Raw genomic sequence first — 20,619 nt, 5'->3', positions numbered from 1 at the left:
AGACTGCCTTGGGCTTGAGAGACATGTCCCTGGAGAGGGAGAGTTTCTGAGCTGAGACTTAAAGCTGGTGTCGTGTGCCAGGGGTGTAGAAGCCGGCAGCAGGCTCTGAAGCAGTGTGAACAGTCCTTGCCAAGGCACAGGGTGTGAAGGAGCACAGCATGTGAGGGTGAAAGGCCTGGGGCGGGAGGACAGGCATTGGAACTGGATCATTTTGTTGAGAATGTGTCATAATTCAACTTTTTAATTTTCTTTTGAAATGATTTCTGAAATATCTGAAAGACCATGTAAGTCAACAAATAATTCAAAGCCAAATCTGACATTTTGAATGATCTGTTTTACTTTTTTTCAGAGAATGGATAAGGAGAAGTCGATGACATCATTTTAATATTATCCTCAAACACCTTTCTTATTTGCACTAACAACACACATTTGAAAGGCAGATATTTTGTGGTTTTGTTCCTGGTATGTGATAGGCAAATACCTGGTATTGGCTGGAACGGGCTAATGTTTGACCCATGACACTCAGTTGTGGCCATCAAAGTGCCTTTTTATGACTGTATTTTTATGGTCTGCTTAAGCCTCTTATATATCGACTGCCTTCAGAGGAAGGGAGAGAAGAGAAGGACTTCTATCTGGGTTGCCTTATCCTTGAAAGTGATTTAAGCCACATTTCTTAGGACAGTACTCCAGGCTGGATCCCTAAAATGCAGCTGTTTCCCAGTCTTTCAGCTCTGCTACAGTGAATCCTTGGGCCTCAAATGCTTCTAGTCATCCTTCTTGCCAATAGAATCATTGCTCAACAGTTTTTAGGCCGATCATATTCTGGAATGTATAGCCAGAGATCTTGTCCCTTTGTTTTCAGTGGGTTCATTGGTGATGTCATTGAATCTGGGCACAATGTCAGATGGGTTTGGAGGGCACCCAGTTTCCACTCGAAGTTTTTTCTTAGAAACACCCACCATTTGCTGCCGTACTGAGGTCTCCACTACTGAAAGTGGAGCCCTCCCTCTGTGAAGGTCAAGTCGTACAGCTCCTCAGATGATATGCTGTTCATAGAAGATGACTTTGGGGGTGTTGAGAAGTATTTGAGACTAGTACTGAAGGGAGGTGACATCGTCGCAGCATTCCCCGCAGTGCAGGGAGAGACTCCTTCACGGTGTGACTGTGCCTGGAGTGATACCGTACATTTGGTGTTGCATCCCTGCAGACTGACTATCTCTGCATGTTTCCTAGTTTGAACTGCAAGCCTGGTGCTGCCCACGGGGCTCACAACTCTGACGGCTCTTTTCCTGCCACTAATAAAAAACTACAAGTTGACCAGTGCGCCAGGTAGTTTTCACTCCATCCCTCCTGTGAAGCATCTCACTGCAGCAATATCATTAGTGTTTCAGGGCCTAAAGAGGAGACCATTGGGGCATTCTGGGTAGATGATACACTTCTCTCTTCTGATAGAGCAAATAAGAATTGCATTTTATTGAAGTGCTCTTAATTTAGGTATTTTGATACATTTAGGTATGCAGGCTGTTGGAGAATTTTATGTGAGCATAAATTTCAAAATCTGTTTTCATGATGGAGTCTTTGAAGAGTGAGATAGGGAAGATTTTCAAGACGAGTATGGCACCCATGTTGGTTACATTGAGGGTAGCCGAGCCTAAGGGCAGGGCTGGCCATCTCCTTGGAGGTCCCTTGCTCCTGAGCTGTTAGCATTGCGCAGTGGGTTGCACACGGGCAATGTTGAAGATGTAAGGTGATCACAGAGAGGAGAAAGATCGAAGTGTCTTCCATCCAAACACTGATGAATGTGAATGCCACTTCCGTAGCAAGAACAGCTTCCAGTAGCTAATAAGAGCAGCTCATGCCAATCGAGAACGTGCCATGTGCCAAGAAGTATATTCAGCATTAAGCATTTTACTTTTTTTCTCTTCTCCATGACAACTCTGAGAGCTAAGTGTTAGTAGTATTCTCTTGATTTTAAGCTCGGAAGATTGGGTCCCTTACCCAAATGATAGCACCATGATTTGAATGCAAGCCATCTGGCCTCAACCCGTGGTACAACTCTAGTTGTTTTGCTACACCGCCTCCCAAAGAGGGGAAACTCGTATTCACGCATACATGCATCTGTTCTCATCCACCGTCATTTTGCCACACAGTTGGGAAGTGGCATTCACTGTGCTGGAAGTTAGAGGGACGGAGAGCTTACAGTCACTCAGTGGTGACCACTTGAAAGCAGGGGTGACCTTTTGAACACAGTAGAGCTAATTTCTCTGCCTCAATGATGGAGATGGGCTTCACAGCCAAACCGAGTGATCATGACATACGTTCTGGTTATCTGGGAAAAGATTCAGCTCTTAAAAGTGAAAAGACCACGTCTGGCTGCTCTCTCCAGCCCTTATTTTTCTTTTCTCCCACAGCTCTTAACAGTCATCTTTCTTCTGCCCTCCCCACTGTGGCTCTTGGTTATATACAGTCCATGTCACCTTAAAGGCCAAAGGAATGGTGAGATTAAGTGGGGGCAGATGTGGCCTCCAAGATGACAGAGTGGCTCCCCACCCAAAGTACCAGAAATGATGCTAGCAATCCCAACTTTAATTGAAATGCATTTACCAGGATTCTTGCAAACTTTTGGTGACATCTTGTGTCTACTATTTCATCCTACTTCTACCACCACAATCTGGCTTCTATTCGATTTCAGCAACCGCTGGTGGCCCGCACTTGACGACTCAGCCAAAGCTCTTATAAAGTGAAACAGCCTCCAATACGGGCAACAGCCATCAGTTTAAGAAACACGCTTTTCATTTGGGAATAGAACTGTCAAAACAGGAACGGCTGCAGTGTGCCACTTCTTTGTGTTAGACCATGTGTCCCCATAGACCAAGCAGGTACAGAGTTCGCTGGCCGGGAGGATATCTCTTCCCTGGAAACTGCTGGGAACCCATTCACAAGTTCTTCTTCTCCAACTCTCCTTTTCTACACTCCATAATAAGTCCCCTTTCTGTTTCCAGTCGTCATTACATCACCCTTCATTCCAACAAAGTTTCGTAATGTGTTATTTCTAAGCTTACATATTATTAACATTCAGGGATGGCAGTTTCCTGATGCCATGTAGGAAGGCACCCTAATCTCACCCGCAATATGTTTCCAAATCCCACTGTGGGATGCTGGTTTCTGGAAAGTATTAGCATTCCTTCCCCCCATATGCTGCTAGAACCTGAGAGAGAGAGAAGATGCATGCTTTTGAGCTACAGCCTGGCATTCACAATAGGAAGAGATAAGTTGAATTTTTCTTTATGGCACTTACAACCTTCTAGCACACTACACAGTTTACTTATTTCGGTTTTTGTCTGTCTTTATCCATTGCACCCTTCAACACACACAAAGCATGCACGCACACACGCACATGAATAGCAGCTCAGTGAGGTTGAGGACAGGGATTCTCTTCTGTTTTGTTCATCGCTGTATCACCAGTGCCTAGAACAGTGCCTGTGACCCTGTTCCATGCTCAGTCAATATTTGTTAAATCAATCAAAAGCCAATAGAGATGCAAATCCAGAGATTATAAGGATGGTTTTTGTTTTCCTAACAATATCATGAGTGAGGACCTATTCCATTTATTAGTTAAACATTTAGTGAATAGTTCATTGTGTAATGTATATAAAGGGCCTAGTACCACTGGTAATAGTGGTAGTTGCGGCTTTTATGAAAAGCACTGTGGTAGCAGGAACAAGGTACATTCACCTGGGACCTACTTAACCCAGACATCTGATGGACCCCTACGTGGTGTACCCTGGGGGAGGAGGGAGTCCCCAAGGGAGAAGGTCCAAGCAACTAGTTCAGCTTTCTTTACAGAGGGGGAACTCTCCTGCCCTGGTCTTTGCTCCAAATACCTCTTTCCCAGAACCTGAGCACATCTATTCACCTTGACTCTTCAGGACATCTGTAGCATTAATCAAAGAATACTTATAAAATAATAGGATATATGACTGTGAAAGACAAGAATTTGGTATCTGAGATGGCTTCTTAATGGTGACAGCTATTTCAGTTGGAACTTCGGCCCATTCACAATTAGGTGCTGGATGCAAGTCAGGACTATGCTCAGAGAAGCAACACCCTTGAACTATCCTTTCAACACTAAACCAGTAAAGTAAAATTGTTCTCATGTTACTCATATAGTTTTCCAAAAAATAATTAGAGACGAATAGTTACTTTTGCTGATGGTGTCTTTACTGAAAGATCTTGGTTACAAGGAAGAGGAAATGACTCTGGCTCATTTAGGTTAAAGAACATGTAATTTATTTGAATGATGTCGGGTTACTTGCGAGAATCTAAGGGATAATTGGGCCCGCCACATCTCAGGAAGAGTCGGAACAAAGGCGCGTCCTGGGACCTTCCAGCCTGATTTGGGGACCACCTCTCTAGAGTGTCACAATTACTGTGGCTGAGCCCCAATGCTACTTAGAGAGCCTGGTTGGCCTTACTTGGGATCGACTGCTGGACCCATCAGCTATGTATATAGAGGCAGGGTCAAGTTGAACAGACATGGCTACTGCCTTCTCCCCCCGACCCCAAATAATATGGTTGTTTTGAGGTTTGGAACTCAGAGATTCAGTTCTGATCTACCACTCAGTAGGCTTTTGCATCTTGGTCAAATGTTTTGCTTTAAAAAAAAAAAAAAATCAGATGGATTAGCATTTGATATATTAAAAAACATTGATGGCCGTACCTCTCTGCCCTGCCGTTCTGTACCAGAGTTGGAATGTTGGCAGTGGCGCCCTCCTGCCTTCTTGCCCAGCATCCCTAAGTGATGCCCGGCGATGTTTCCCGGTCCATACGGCACAAATGAAGGGTTTGTAATGGTGAATCCACAGCCTGACTGGAGCCATCCAGAAATCTTTTGACACTCAGTCAAGAGGGAATTGTCAAAACAAGATATCCATAACAGAGTTCCTGACTGTCTTTTCAAACACACTTGAATTTCTGCCAGACTCCAGACAGATTCACATTCCCAGGGGTAACACACAGCACAACGAGGGGATATTTCTTAGCAAATATTGATGTGCCAAAGAATTGGCATTAAATTATTGACTTGACAACTCATCATAAGCTGCTTTTGATTGCTGATATGAAGAATTATCTATTTACAATTGAATTCTGCTGTTGAATTGTGGTGATTGCTGGGCTGAACTTATTTCAAGGAAAGGAAATGAATAACACTTTAAGAACACCGATGGAGCCTAGAAACTAGTCAGCACTTTCTGTGTAGGAAGCAACAGTAATGGCTGAGTTTTTACATACTTTCTCTAAGGAAGGTATTATGTGCAGAGCTTTTTTGTTTTGTTTTAGGGAGGCAAGATGGATTGATTTTTTTTCCTTTCTCATGAGACTGGGAGGCCCTGAAAGAGCTAGTGTGTATCTTTGCATCCCTTGGACCTGACCACCAGTAGGCATTTAGTAAACATTTGTTGAGTTCGGCTTTGGCGTGAATAAATCTAACTCTCTCGGGCAAATCTTACCTAGCACAGTGCCCTTGGTCAGCTGCCCATTGGGATAGCTTGACCAAGTCTGACCCCTTCATTATGACCTGATTTGCCCTGGGCTAGTGAGATGAGCTCTCACATTGGGTCTCTGTTGACTGAGTATTGGTCTCACCACCCTTGTGGCTGTGACAGAGCCACCTGACGCCTAGACCCTGAGAACCTGCCTTTCACTAGGCCTCCATCCAGTTCCTCTGACCTGTCTCTTGCAATCTTAATTCCTTTTAATTTCCTGTTTCTAGGCAAGTTCTTTTTTTCTCATCCCAACCCCCGCTCCTCTCAGGTCACCTTCCCTGATTCCTGCTTCCTGCTGAGAATGCTCTCCCTCTCTCTGGCCCCCAGATGTTTTTCCCTACACCTTCCTCTTTTCCCACAGTTGGCCACCTTCTCTTTACAGTCGATTCTTTTCAAGTTTATCTATTTATGCAGAACATTGCCTCTTGTCTGTGCTGAAATGGGTTACCAGCCCAGGGACTAGGGAGATGAATTTTTTCCAGATGGGGCCTGGGCCCTCAGAGGGCAGGGCTGAGTTGCCAGTGTAAGGAAGGTTCCTCTCTCTTCCCCAAGTCACCTCAGCACAGATCCAGGCCAGACCTCAGACACACTTGGGGTACCAGGCTTGCCACTCCAAAGAGTCATTTCAGAGAAGACTGCAGTTCTTACGTGCAGGAAGCTTGTACTTTTCAGAAGGGCCAGTGTCTGGTCAGCATCGGCCATGTGTGGCCATTAGGAAATGCCACGTAATCCCCTGCAGCCTTGGGAAGTGTGTATGATCCCTCCTGAGCCTTGAGGAAGCAGATGTAGAAGAGCTGGGTAACTTGCTCACTTGGGCTAGCCCGGGCCAGGCCCGAGTTTTAAGTACTGCCTCTTCTCTCACTCTGTGTTTCTCGGCCACATCTTGTCAAAAGACAGACACAAATACAGTCACAAACACATTCCGTCAGTGTGACATAAAGCCAAGAAAAAGTTATGATCTGTTGAATTCAAGTTTTCTTTGTTTTCAGTCAGAATCAAAACCATAGGCACATTCTAGGCTGATTCTAGGCCTTCTAATATATTTCTTTGAGGAGTTACACTATCAGTTCTTCAGCTGCATTGTCATTTCTGTGTCACAAACCATGGGTTTCTACCTTCATTCAGCCAGAGTTCCTCAGGTTGCCTCTGATCCTGGCTCCCTGGGTCGGGCCAAGCGCCACGATACTCCCTCCCAGAGAATGTGGCCATTTGCCCAAAGCCAGTCCTGCTGTTGGCCTCCTGCCTCCATGGGGCTCTCTTCAGGGCAGTGTGTCACAGTTAACCTGTGAGCCCCCATTTTCTCACCTATAAACTGAGGAAAATTGTTGCTCTAATCACCTTATTGCCTTATAGTGAGAATAATATGGAATTTAAGTACTGTAAAACGTTTTGAGCATGTGTACCTAATGGCATAACAGTAGCTCTTATTTTTTCACCTCTGTTCTTGTTCCGTTACTGTGGTCATTCTCATTCTCACTATTAATTGTGCCATCACAGCTAACGTGCCCCCAGCCCGAGTTCCCCTCTGCCCATCCTCCCCTGTAGTTGAACAGGTTACGATGCTGGGCACAACTTCAGAGCTCCCTCATTCTTCCTGCAGATCTTCCAGGTCCCCCTTGGGTTTGCTTTAATCTTCTTCTCTTGCCTGCGACCCCGTCCTCAGTGTGTGCCCCTGCCCTGACCTTCCCTTCCTCAAAGGCCTTTCACATTTCGGTTTTTCACAGCTTCTCTCACCTGGTGTCCACTTGGCTGTGCTCTGCTTGCCTTTTGACTTCAGCCAGCGTCTCGCTTAGCACAGCTGCCCTTCCTGTGGCTAATAACTGAAACGGATGCTGCCAGATATTCCACTCTGAACTTCCCACCTTTCCTGGACTCCCGTCATCACCACTGGGCCTCGGCTAGAATTGGGCTCTCTGTTTCCAAACCAAATGCCACCCAGGTGTTCCTCTGCTTTTGCTCCTCTTTCTTCTTTTTTGGAATGAATGACATTTTATTTCTGTTGTTAAACTGAGACACCGGCTCTCTCCCAGGCTGTTTATGGCCATTTATCTGTCGTACACAAGGCACCATTCTTGGGCAATGGATTATACAAGCAATAATAATTATTGTCATCATAGTTACCATTTATTCAGTGCCAGTTCTGTCCTAGAAGTTTCATGTACTTCATCTTACTGCACCCTCACGACAAGCCTATGTAGTCAGTATTTTTAGGCTTGTGTTCCAGATGGTGGAACCAAACTCAGAGTTAAGGAATTTCCCCAACGTCTCATAGCTTGAAAGTAGCAGGTTTAAAGTCAGGTCTCCCTGACTCCCCCCAAACCATGCCCCTTCCACCACATTAGAGGGCATGATCCCTGTCCTTGAAAATCCTATGACCTAAGGAAAGAAATATTAATAAATAATATAAGAATTTAAAGATGGAGGACAGTCAGTTAAGAGCAATAGCCTGGCTATAAATGCTTCTCTGACTCGGGGGAGCCATGCTTCAGTCATGGGCTGAGCAGTCTTCCTGGAGGAAGTGGCATCTGAGTTGAGTGTTCAATACCTTGGTTCTGGGGGAGGGTGAGAAAGAGATGAGGGTGTGTACACATAGGAGGTAAGAGGGTGTGAGATTGGCCGAGGAGATAAAGGGAGCCCACTGGAGCTGCAGAGGAAGCTTGGAGGGATGGGGTGAATGCCAGGTAGGAACAAAACCAAACTCAAAAAATCAGACAAGACTTATGCACAGTGTTTTAATGAAAGTACTATTGGGGGAAATTAAAATGTGGAACTGCGGTGTGAAATAGAATAAGGCACTAGATGCCCAGTTACCCCACCACCCGTGTCTGGGCAAAAACCCCCACGGTGGTTTCCCCAGCCCAGCAGAGCTCCTAGGAGGTTGGAGGAAGGCGGCCAGTGCCCACGCCCTGTGGCTGACTAGCAAAGCAAACACAGCCCCGGAGTGGGCCGGTCTAGGCCAAGGGGTGATCTCAAGGGTAACTACAATTCTCCAGCCATTCAATCCGGAAATCAAAGTGTAAATATGTTCACCTTCTCTGCACAGCATCTACTCTTTTCTTAGCTTATTTGCCCAGTAATGAGATGAAAGGGAACATTTACATGAACTTTTGAAAACAAATATTTCAGTTTTGTCTTCTCTCCTGTTCATTCCCCACCTCTACTCAGGAGTCTGCTGCGAAAAATCTGTTTGATCAGTGAGAACCAACCGGTTAATACATAAGCAAATGTCACCTATTGATGGGCACAACTGGAAAAAAGAAAATAAACCACAGGAGCCTTTCACAAATGTCCTATGTGGATCTTTAGAGGTTATTAGCTCTGACTCTTCCAATGTGAAGGACCAGGCAGACAGAGAATATGTATTTTGGTTCAAAACAACCAACAACAGATAACCAGTATGGCTTTCCATGTGATAAACAAAACCAAATAAAAAGGCTTCCAGGTAAAATTGCCCTTCATATCCCCCTACGTCCCACCTCCTCACCCCCTAATCCCCCCTGCTCTCCTACCATCCTCACCTCCCACATTTCCTTGCAGCTAAAAGGGAGGCGTGCCAATACAGAGTTCTGCTCTCATTCTCTCAAGAAAAGCCCAGCTCCATATTTTTCTCCTCCTCATCAGTAAGTGCCAAGAGTGGTTACCTACTACGCTCAGCTGTGGCAGAGGTGTTGGCAACACAGCCTCCATAATTTGCAGGTTTCCAGTGTTTCACTGGAAAAAAAATACGGACCATTAATCCAGATGAACAATCTTCAGAAAACACAGCACTATGCCTGAGAGACTGTTTTATATCCTCCTCAGTTTGAAAAGGAGTTTGTTTTCTTACATCTTTTTTTAATTGCTATGAGCTGGACTTGTAAATATTGTAAGTGGTTGAGTAATACTCATCTGGTAAACTGACCAAAGGAAATGGACGTTTTTTTCCACTCATAACTCTGGTATCCTATGCCTGCCCCTGTAAGGGGCACTTGGGTATTGGAAAGGAAAATCTGCCGTGCCAGGTGCCAGCAATACCAGTGCACGGAGCTGAGTGAAGCGCGGGGGAAACGATCCTGTTGTCAGGAGCCTCGCCAGGTGTTTTTGTGCTAGGGTTGGGGGCAAAGAGCATTCATTGTTTCAGAAGTTGGCAGGCTCCCAGAAATTCAACTGTCTTTCCTCGTTCTGAAATGTCAAACATTTCCTTAGCTGGGGGATGGATGACTAGACCCCCTGAGGTTTAAGCACTACTCTGAGGCAAAAGAAAGAAGTTCTCTCTTTCACATGTGACTGAATGCTATTCAAGTTCTTCTCGTGGCCATCCGGCAGGATGGTCTCCTGCGTCCTCTGGCTGGAACCGCTTTCTTATGTCTGAGGTATTGGAGGCTCTTCCCTGCCTCTGTCTTTAAGAAATAGCAAACCTTCTGTGCTTATGTGTGATAGTGATGGTGGTGGTGTATATTTTTTAATGATGCCTTATCTTTTAATGAGACATACTGAAGTATTTGTAGGTGAAATATATCCGGGATTCACTTCAAAATAATATATGGGGGAAGGGGGCAGGGAGCAGGTGAGGGTGTAGATAAAACCAGATTGGCCATGAATCAATCCTCGTTAAAGCTGAGTGATGAGTTCATTACAGTTCATTGTCCTCTTCTGTCTACTTTTGTACTCGTTTAAATTTTTCCACCATAAAAAAGTTATAGGAAGGAAGGAGAAAAAGAGAAGGAGGAAAAAAAGAGAGAAGAAACTCTTTATCCCAGTTTTGCAGCGCAAAGAAGTTTGCGCCTCTCTCCCAGGTAAACCCCACATTGTGTTGGGAATCAGGAGCCCCCTGGTCGGTACCCCCGGTGCAGAGAAAGGGTAAGAGCGTGGCCCAGGGTTCAGTCCTACCTGGATTCCTCTTCCCAGCTGTAGTGCCTTAGCTAAGAGAGCGAGCCTTCCAGAACCTCAGCTCCCTCGTATGTGAACCAGAAACGAGTCATCCGTCGCTGAGAATTTAGCGAGGCAATTCACCCATGGCAGTCAGCATAGAACCTGGCATGTGTGAATATTCTATGTGTGCATGACTTAGCTCTCCCAGCTTTCAGAAGATCCTTGGTTACTCTTTCTGAACCATCCTTCAGAGGAGAGAGCCTCCATTCATGAAGGGTACCAGAGGTGTAATCACATTCCAGGAAAGCCACACTTCTTAAAGAAAGGATTGCCATGATAAGGTCTGTAAACACCTACTCTTTGTCTGAAAGAATCCAAAAGGCTACAGTTGGCTTTTGCTTATCACTGTCACTTGCCATCTTAAAATAACTTCCTCATTTGACCCTCAGTGCACAACAGTTTTCTTAAACCTGTTGAAAATCTCCTACCCAAAGGACCCCTGTTTGTTCTGAAAGGATTTAAAATGTAGAAGCCTTATTTGCCATTGCTTTCAAAGTCCCCCTTTTCATCTTGGAATAAGAACCTAGTTTTTCACATATTATCAAGTGACACTATCTCTGGTGTTAATAGCTAAAATGCATTTTCCTTTTTTACAGGTATTGTATACCCTGTCACACCTTTACTGTGGCACAATTTGTATTATTCACAGTTTCTGTGATAGAGCAATTAGAAGCTTAGAGAGGAATCACTGTATTAATAACAGTTCCAGTAGACCCACCCACCCTTCTGCTAACACTGCTATGACAAGTCTCTGAAGCCCAGACCTTTTTTCTCTGTCTTCCTGGAATTTCTGCGGTGTTTATAGACCGGTATTGTCCACTGTTTGAACTGTTTTCTTGGCCTCCTTGACATATCTTCTCAGCTTCTCTCTCTCTATTGTCTATTCCTTCTCTGTCTTACAGGCTCTTCTCTTTCAGATATTTGATACACTTAATCACTTACATAAAAAAGAATGTGTTGTGTCTCTTTTGTGAGCCAGGGTCCAGTTTTGGTACTGGGGATATGGTGGTGGACTAGACAGCCACAGTCCCTGCCATAATCGCTCATGTGCCAGTAACTGAGGACATAAATCATGATTTAAGAAGGGTCAGTGCAGAGATATAGAGGGACAACAAAAGCATGGTCAATTGGAGATCTAAAAGGAGTTCCTTGAGGAAGTGACACTGATGCTGAGTTTGGAGGACGAGTAGGGATTAACTAGGCCAAGAGGGAGCAGTGCTCTCTGGGCAGAAAGGACGTCATGAGTAAAGGCCCTGAGGCAGGAAGGAGTGTGGTGTGCTGGAGGAACCAAAGGCCAGGATGGCTGGAGCACCGATACAGAGTGTGGCTTCAGGGGTCGCAAGGGCCAGATTGTACAGGGCCTTCTAGGCCACCATGAAGAGTTTGGATTTCAGTTTAAGCATTTGGAGAGTTTTAAGCCAACAAGTAACCCGATCTGATTTCCATTCCAGCTAAATTATGGAAAATGGATTGGGTAAAATGAGCAGCAGGTCAGTCCACTACAGTGGCTCAAATAGGAGCTGGTGGTAACCACTGATGCCTTGAGGCCTCTTCCCTTGGACTACAAGCTTTGTGTAGTCCTAAACTAAAACTGGATGTATGGTTTCTTCCCAACCAGTTATTATTCTTGATATTTTTGTTGTTATTGTTCTCATCACTTGTTCTGCTATTCTTATAATCACCTTGATTTGAAAATTCAGGGTCACTTCTATCAGCCTGTCCTTTGGGCCATCACAGCCTCAAGCCTGAACCCTTGCTGTACAAGGAGCGTCTCAGCCTCAAGTGCTCTCCCAGCTCTGATCCTGCCTGAGCATCAGTGACAGTACTTCCTCCTGAAAAGTCACTCATTATCTCCCTTCTTTCCTCAAACACTTGGTCTTCCCCGCTTGTCTTAGGGTAAGCCTGGGCTCTGGAGGGCCAGCAGTTGCTCTGGAGGCTCCACCTCGGTCTGTCTGCTTCTCCCATTTGCATTATTTTTTTCTTGACACCAGTCAAGAAGTAGCGGGATTCCTGCCCAGGTGAAGCTTTTGGTCAACCTAAAGATGTTTCTGGAGGAAGAAATGAATGAAAAGATTTGTTCTGATTTTGGCAAGAAGATGGACTGAGATAATATTCAAACACACACATACCCCCCTTACTACAACTGTCTTGAAATGCTAAATAAAATATTACAACACCCCCTAAAATGTTAATGCATAGCTGAATTTACAAGGAAGAAAGGAAATCCCCAGATGAAACAAATGGAGAGAGAACTGGAAACCAGAACCGAAATGAATGAACTGATACTGCAGCTGGGTCATTATCAGCTATAGTGATGTAGAGCAGAAGCACAGTTCTGTAAAGGCCAGATAGCAAATAGGTGAGGCTTTACAGGCCACAGACAGTGTGATATCTTCTTTTCTTTTTCTTTTTTTTTTTTTTACAACCCTTTAAATACATATAAAGCATTCTTAGCTTCTGGGTTGTACAAAAACAGACCACAAGCCAGATTTGGTCCATGGGCCACAGTTCGCTGACCCCTGATATAGAGGCTTGGGTTTACGTCCGCATGAAGACAGGAGAAAAAAATCCTAGGTCCCCAAGAGGGAGTACTCTCAAAAGATTGGATCACAGGGAGACGACAGGGAAGCTTGCCATATATTTTTATCTTTCCTCTGTAGTTAAAACTGTGGACATGCTATGCTTACATGAGTTGGGTTTTAAATTTATACTATATAAACTACAGTGAACCCTGGGGATCTGTGAATAGAATTCAAGGAGTCTGTGAACTTGGAGGAGAAAGCTAATTGCATTCCACTAACCTCTAATTGAGACTTAGCATTTTCTTCAATTAAGAAGGTAGTCAGAAGACTATAGTTGTATTAATAGGACTTGTGACTTTGTCACCAATAAAATCACAGGTATTTTCACATCAAAATATAGTACATATATTATTATTTCAGAATTTAAAATGTATATATTCTGATAAGTATGTTTCCGCATAATTGGAATTTTTAAAACACACCTCTAAATACTTATTGGGCCAAAGAATTTCTTGATGAAATTTTTTAAATTTTAGAATTTTAAACTAACAACATTTATTTCACATCAAAACTTGTTAGGTTTAGAAGGGTAATATTTAGAAGGAACATGGAAAATGAATAAGTTAACTTTTAATTCAAGAAGTTACAAAACAAAATAAGTACAAAGAAAGTCTGTTAATAGTAGGATTAATAAAAATAAATGCAGAAATTAATAAAAAAACAAAATACGAGATGATCAACAAAGTCACACTTCTTCGAAAAAATTAATAAAAAGGCACACTCGTGGCAAGGCTAGTCAAGAAAAAAAAGAATGCACAAATAAGTGGTGTTAGAGATGAAAAGAAAGATATAGGGACAGCATAGTGTTTAAATTTTAAGAGAATATAATGAACAGTTTTATGCCAATATGTTTGAATACTCAGAAAAAAATGGGAAATTTCCCAGAAAAATGTAATTTAACAAAACTGACTCGAGAAGAAGAGAAAACAGAATTCCCAATGTGGGAAGCTATCCAAGTGTGGAGTGAGTGTTGAAAAGACATTGAGCAGCCATTCATTCATTTATTCAACAAATATGTATTGAGTCTCCACGCCAGGCACTGTCATGGAAGCTGGGGGTGCAGCAGTAAATGAATAGTCAAAGCTCCGTACTCTGTCAGTTCTGTCCAAGAGAACTTTCTATGATGATGGAAATGTTCTTTATTGTCTCTGTAATATGGCAGCCATAGGCCACATGTGGCTCTTAAGCACTTGAAATATGGTTAGTGCAACTGAGACACTGAATTTCTAACTTTATTTCCTTATAATTAACTGAAATTTAAATAGCCAGATGTGGCCAGTGGTTATCTAGCTAATAAGATCAATAATGTGTTAGTGGCTTCCTATGAGAGAACAAATTGTTGAACTTTCAAGACCTCGACCTTTCCAGAAATAGCTCCTCTGTCTGAGGTGGGCAGCCTTGGTGGCCAGACAACCTTGTGATCCTGTTACTTTACAGAGCATTTTCAGGCGCTTTATCTTACCTGCTCCTCACTTCCCTCTTGAGGCCTCAGGAGCTCAGGGATCCTTCAGTAAGAAAACATTGAGTACTTGCTTCGTGGTAGCCCCATCCCATATCTGATATATGCCACGACCATGCTGCCTCAGCTGCCTGGCTTGGTAAACACTCATTACTTACTGGGTAAGTGTAGAATAGAGTGAGCTCATTGAGTAAAGGGGCTGTGTTCACTTTGGTCTGCTTCATCAGCATTGCAGGAATAGGCAATCCTAAGTCTGGATGCATGAGCTAGGGAGATGGAGCAGGATTGGTGGGCGGAGCTGGGCACAGGGAGCAGACTGGCTGGGAGCGCTGATGCTCTCCTTTTTCTTCCCCCGCCAAAAATTTTAGGAAATAAACCAAAAAAAAAAAAAGTTTACTAATATAAAAAAGTTACACATGAATAAAAAGTCCCTCTATTGCATATTTTTACAGATGGATGACATAAGTATCTTGGCTCAAGAAGAAAAGGCAAAGCCATGTGGATAGTGGAGAAAATGAATTCTAGAATGAATTTCTTTTCTAAAGCCCTTTGCTTTCTTGATGTCTCATCAATGCAAACAGAAAATAGGGCCAGGCTGCACACAGAAGCTATACTGGAGGGGCCAAGCGTGCACATCCCTCCTCACCCGAGTACTGAATAAGCAGATGCTACCCAGGTCCCAACAGTCTTGCTGTTGGGAGTGATGGCACTTCACTCGCACAATTATTGAGGTGGTGGGGGTGGAAATTGACCAGTGTCCCTGGAGCCCCTCCCTTCTGCACCCACTGGCCTGCAAAGCCAGAGCTGAGCAGCAGCAGTGCCCTGGGGCTGCTGACACTCCTCCCCCCGCACCCCACACACACACACACTGGGGCACAAACTGAAGCCTCCCAGGAAACGGATATACTGGAGAACTGCATCTGCTGTCCTCTCCGAAGATACTTAATAATGTTCTTCTGTTGTGTATCATTCAAGGGGTCTTTTATGCTTCTGTTTTTCAGGGATGATAATGGTGATTTTATTGCTGCTTGTGGCTATTGTGGTCGTGGCAGTCTGGCCTACCAACTAATGGCAATAAAGGGACCACCAGCTGTGACACCTGCCAATGATGAAGAAAAGCTCGGCACTCTTTTGATACATGAAAGCTGCTCTCAATAAATTCCCCCAAAGCTCTGAACCCTTGATGTATATTGCTTCAGTGAAAGAATATTACATGGCAGCTCTAGAGAGCTGCTTGGAGTATCAGGCTCAGTGTGACCCTTTTGGTTCCTTGGTCATTTTGGTACTAGCCCAAGGTTCCTCAACTGCCCATGACTGCCAGTGGATTCCAGCCACCCCTTTGGGCACCCTGCGGGCTCATACCAAATTAATAGATAGTTCGTAACCTTGAATGTCTGATCTGGGAAGTCACTTGTCCGTGTAGGAAATAAGCAAACAGCCCAGGCCATGTTGTCCAGTCAGAGAAGGACTGACATGAGGACTGTGACATGGGTACACATCTCAGTGTATAACCACCGCCCTGCCCGAGACACCCTGCAAGGCTCACCACTCCTTCTAGTGGTGCTTGCTGCCATTGCTGAGACTATTTCTGGGCTCTGCTTGGAAGCTGCCTTCAGACCTAAAAGCACATTCTTTTTCATTTCCTTGGTGATAGTAAACCCATTTTTCAAGGCCAAAACATCTTTATAATATAGCAGCCAGAATCAAGTCTGTAGAATAAGGTGGGTGGGGTGGGAGGTGATTAGGCTGGAAAGTACTGTTTAGGGGGTCAAAGAAAGGTGTGATTATAAAGTCTAGAGAACAGTGCCTTTATTTGGCTTCTAAACTGGCTCTCATAACCCAGTGTATGAGTGTGCGCAGTGCATGCATGTGTGTGCATGTATGGAAAAAGGCAGACAGGGGGAGCAAGGCCTGCAGAGGATCTCAGGCCCATGGAAGCATTGGTGAGTTCCAGGTTAGAGGGGCAGAGGACCCATCCTAGTACTGTCTCTTCTATCTGGACCGAAGGCAGGCTGCCCAGCTGGCCTTGCTTTGCCCCCGCTGGCAAAGAGGGGAAGAATTCAGATTGACCATGGACCGGTTTCTGAAGTGCAAGATTTCACTGAGGAAAAGGGGAGAACAGGCCCAAGGCGGGGAGTCCTGGGGGGAGTCCCCTGTGGATTTCATAGGCACTGCGGGTGACTTCTCTCAAGAGAGTAGGATCTGACCGACAGAGACAGACATAAGAGGAGAAGCACGGCACAGCCTGGCATGGTGGTATCCCCACGACCCCGAGGCCTGCGACCTGGTGTGTTCGGAAGGCCTGGGTCCAGACACAGGGCCTATAGTCAGAGGGGAACCATGACTTCTTGTGTTTGGTAACACTTTGTAAATTGTTGCAAAGTGTGGGTGACCCTATTTCCAGTAGCTCTTCCCTAGAGGGGCTGGGTCACCTGAAGGCCTTGCCTGGCCCTGCTCTACCTGAGCCGTCCTGCTTCTCTCTGGTATGTGCATGTGGCAGTGACATACACATCTCTCCCATCTTCACATGGGACTCTGCTTTACGCTAGGAGACAGGGCAGTGCTGCATTCACAACCACCCAAATCGGAGCAGCCTAGATCCACCCCAGAGGTAGGTGTCTCGCATACTGTAAGTCCATCTGAGGTCAACTGGCTCTGATGACATCTCCTCGCTCCAGAACCTGGGCCGATGGAACAGCCTTCATGGGCTCTAACAGAGGAAAGAGGATTCTGGAAACGCTCACACTAGCAGTTGACTGTTCTGCTCAGAGGTGAACCCGTTGCCTCTGCTCACAGCTCACTGGCCAGGACCAGTCACCTGGCCCTGCTAAACTGCGAGGGAACCAGGAAGTGCCCAGAAGGCAGCCTGAGCTAGGTGGTAAACGTCCCAGTGACAACCATACCACTTACCAGCTATGTGACCACGGGCCTGTTTCCTCCTTCAGAAAATGGAGAGAAGAATATTTCCTGCCTTAGAGGGCTGTTGTGAGGATAAGGTGAGTTAGCACAGAGCACACTGCTTGGCTCAGCTGGAAAAGGATTCTTCCTCTAACCCAAGTCTAGACCCAAATTGGGCCCGATGGTCCCCAAATCCATACTCAGATTCTATCGCACGCCTCCAACGTAGGGCAACAGAGCGAACCGTTGTGAGGACGTGCGAGCGAGCTGGGGCAGAGCAAGGCTTTATTTGGACCCTAGTGCCTGCCGACCTCCAGGGTCTGTGAATACATGCAGACCTAGGCTAAGCCTTGGGACGCTGAGGCCCTGGGCACAGATTTAGTGGAATAGCCAAGCTGTGTTTAGTTGGGAGGTGGCGAAGGGATGAGAGGGCAGGGAACGAGCATGAGACATGCTGTCGGAAAACTGGATTGCAAAGTGAAGGAGAGGAAATGGAAGCAGGCTCGTTTCATGATGGATGTGTTCCCGAAGGAGAGGGGCCATGCTGCACAGGGGGCCGAGGGCTTCTGGATGGTACAGCTTCCTGGGGTGCGTTTTCCTTGTGGGGGGGAGCAGGGCGGTTGCTAATGGATCACCGAACAGAGGATCAAGAATCCAGAGAGCCACGTCTTTCAGTGTTGTCGTGCAAAACCCCAAATCTGTACAAACAGCATCTCCTCGGAGCCCCCCACTTCGTGGCTCATGGGAGGTGGTATTGAAGGTCTGTTTGACTTTCTCACCTCCTCTTGACTTGCTCAGCACGGAGCCCCGGCAACTCATGGGGCGTCTTTGAACCAGAGCCACAGCATCCTGGCTCAGCCACACAGAAAGCCTTTTTCACGCCAAACACTGAGCTGATGTCTGCACACAGCAGCTTCTGTTCTTTTGACGAGTGGGCTCAAGGCCCAGCCCAGCACAGCTAGCTGGGTGACCTGGACAAGTGACTTCACTTCTCTGGACCTGCAGGCAGGGGAGGGGGTTAAAGAACTGGCCAGGTTAGACTGCGAGGACCTGCTGTCCTAGCCTTGGGCAGTGCCAGGCCTGGAGGGTGGGGCAGTGCCCAGCAGGAAGGCACCCCTTTCCTCCAGCTTCCTCAGGGTGGGCTTCTCACAGGAGACACCCACCCCACTCTGAACTGAAGGGCAGATCAGGGAGTGGCAAGGCATACCCAAGCCACTTGGGGGATCTGTTGCACCTACAGTAACAATGCTAATGTAAAGGTGGAATTTTTCTGGCTGGGTTTGGTAAGGCCTGCTATCCCCTTCAAAGGTGTCATGGGCTGCAGCCCCGGGTGGGCCACAGTATTCTGAGTTGGTTATATGAACAGTAAGACCTTACCTTAAGCATAAAGAAAAGAGGCAAGACAGGGCTTTAGTACCCATCACCTTGGGTGCTTTTTCAATGAAAACAGACTTTATTAAAATAACAGTATAAGTATTGTTTAACTTAACCGATTATTAATTATAATCACTTTAAGTCAGGATACCATATAAAGAAATCCAGATACCTAGTTACAACTGGTACTTTCGTTCCGTTGAAACTACATTATTATTAATAATTGTAACTAAACCTTAGTTTTCATTAGCCCCGGGTCAGTCTGCTCCTTTCAGGACCTCCTGGGCCCCAGCAGCGCCCTGGAACCTCCTTCCATGAGGCTGCTGCTGGGTTCCCAGCTGCCCCTCTGCCTCAAGCACTAGCAGGGTCTCTCCTGACTCTAGTCAAAAGGAACTGCCGCCTGGTCGAGAGCTACCTTTTCCTTCCCTGTCAGCAAAGCGGGCCTCGGCTTCCTTAGCACCCTTATCCCCTACTTCTTCAGCTTCGGGGTTACACTGAGAGCTCTTTGTATAAAGATCATCTTTTATCTAGTTGGGTTTTCTAACCTAGCCCCCCTAAAGTTAAGTGGGTTTTTCCCCTTTTACAAAGTGAGCCAAGATTCATCTTTCCTCTAATTGTTTTGTACAACTGCAGACTTTCAACTATGTGCCAATAACAAAAAGCATTTATTCTTTTCATAAGTGACTTGCTGTCCTGTTGAGTCTCCTCCAGTTTGATGAAGCAATGAGTTAATCCATCTGTATACAGTATTTCTCACTGGCTCCATTCGTCCTTTCACTCCCGGTTTTTCTTGGCATATTTCTTATGTCTTTATTTAGTCTTAAAAGAGCATGGAAAGAGATGTCTGTGCAACAAAATCCGAAACCTGGGAACGTGTCTGCCATGAGTGGGCAGTCCTCATCCCAAGGCACTGTCTCTGGGAAAGGCAGAACAGGGGGGTGGCAGCGGGGAGCTTTATAAATGAGTGTGCCTCCCTGAAAGTCAGCAGACCCTGGGAAGCCCTCTCACCCAGCATGGTCTGCGTTTTTGACTAGACTGCAGTGGACCGAGTCCCTCATGGATATCAGTCAGCTTCCTTGTACCTCAGCATCCAGTCTCCAAAATGGACTTTTATGCATCCACCTTGGGCCAGTACTTAGCAGCAACCCAGCTTATTTTCTGCACTGAGTTTGGCAGACGTCAGTGCCTTCTCTCTCTGGCTAGAGCGTGCGGCCCTGAGAGGCAGCGGGGCTACTTACAATCCATGTTCTAATGTGTCTCTTGGGCCTGGGGCTAGAGCCACCAGCACAGGGTCTGGCAGTGGTGGAGACCCAAAGGAGATGGCACTCTCAGGCACACCATTTTTATGGACAGAAAAATGCCGCATCCTGAAAGTCCCTGAGAACTGGACCCTTGAAAAGAATGACCAAAGCTGAGTGTCGGATTTCCAAGTGCAGCACAAACCTCTTAGCCCCAGTCTCTCGGGAGGCCTTAAATCCTGCAAATGCTCCAGTTGTGTCTGAACTGACCTTGGAGAGAGCCTGAGACTGCAGAAAGGCTTCCTTGGCCTGTCCAGCCACTTGAGATTTGTATCCTGTCCCTCACCACCCAGTGTCAGGCATTGCCATGCCAGCAGGGACTCACACCCAAGACTGATTGGGACACCCCTCTATCTACCTGCCCTGGCTTTGATCCCCGGTTTTGAAAACAGAGCTCCTATTCCTCAGAGCTGGACCTCTTGAGGAGGCTGAGCTGGCCCTGTTTCTTCTTGAGGAGACGCTAAAAACACCTCAGCCAGCTCCCCATGCTGCAGGGGAAGGGCCTTCCATGCCTGCCAGTTGAATCTCCTTCACCGAGAGGCCAGACAAAG

The 20,619-nt window shown here is 45.8% G+C and overlaps 1 protein-coding gene across 2 annotated transcripts in view; it reads left to right on the top strand.

The window, feature by feature from the left end:
* Positions 1–15,675, top strand: part of STX8 (syntaxin 8) — a 222,975-nt gene extending 207,300 nt beyond the window's left edge. For both annotated transcript variants that reach the window (XM_039847342.1, XM_039847343.1), the window contains one exon: positions 15,500–15,675. In XM_039847342.1, the coding sequence (XP_039703276.1) occupies positions 15,500–15,567 (68 nt within the window). In that variant the 3' untranslated portion in view covers positions 15,568–15,675. The remainder of the gene's footprint in view (positions 1–15,499) is intronic.
* The last annotated feature ends 4,944 nt before the right edge of the window (positions 15,676–20,619 follow it).

This window comes from Pteropus medius, unplaced genomic scaffold (assembly GCF_902729225.1).
Source record: "Pteropus medius unplaced genomic scaffold, Ma_sr-lr_union100, whole genome shotgun sequence".
NCBI lineage: Eukaryota > Metazoa > Chordata > Mammalia > Chiroptera > Pteropodidae > Pteropus > Pteropus medius.
The sequence above is the reverse complement of the archived record's forward strand: the minus strand, read 5'-3'. Positions and strand labels throughout refer to the sequence as shown.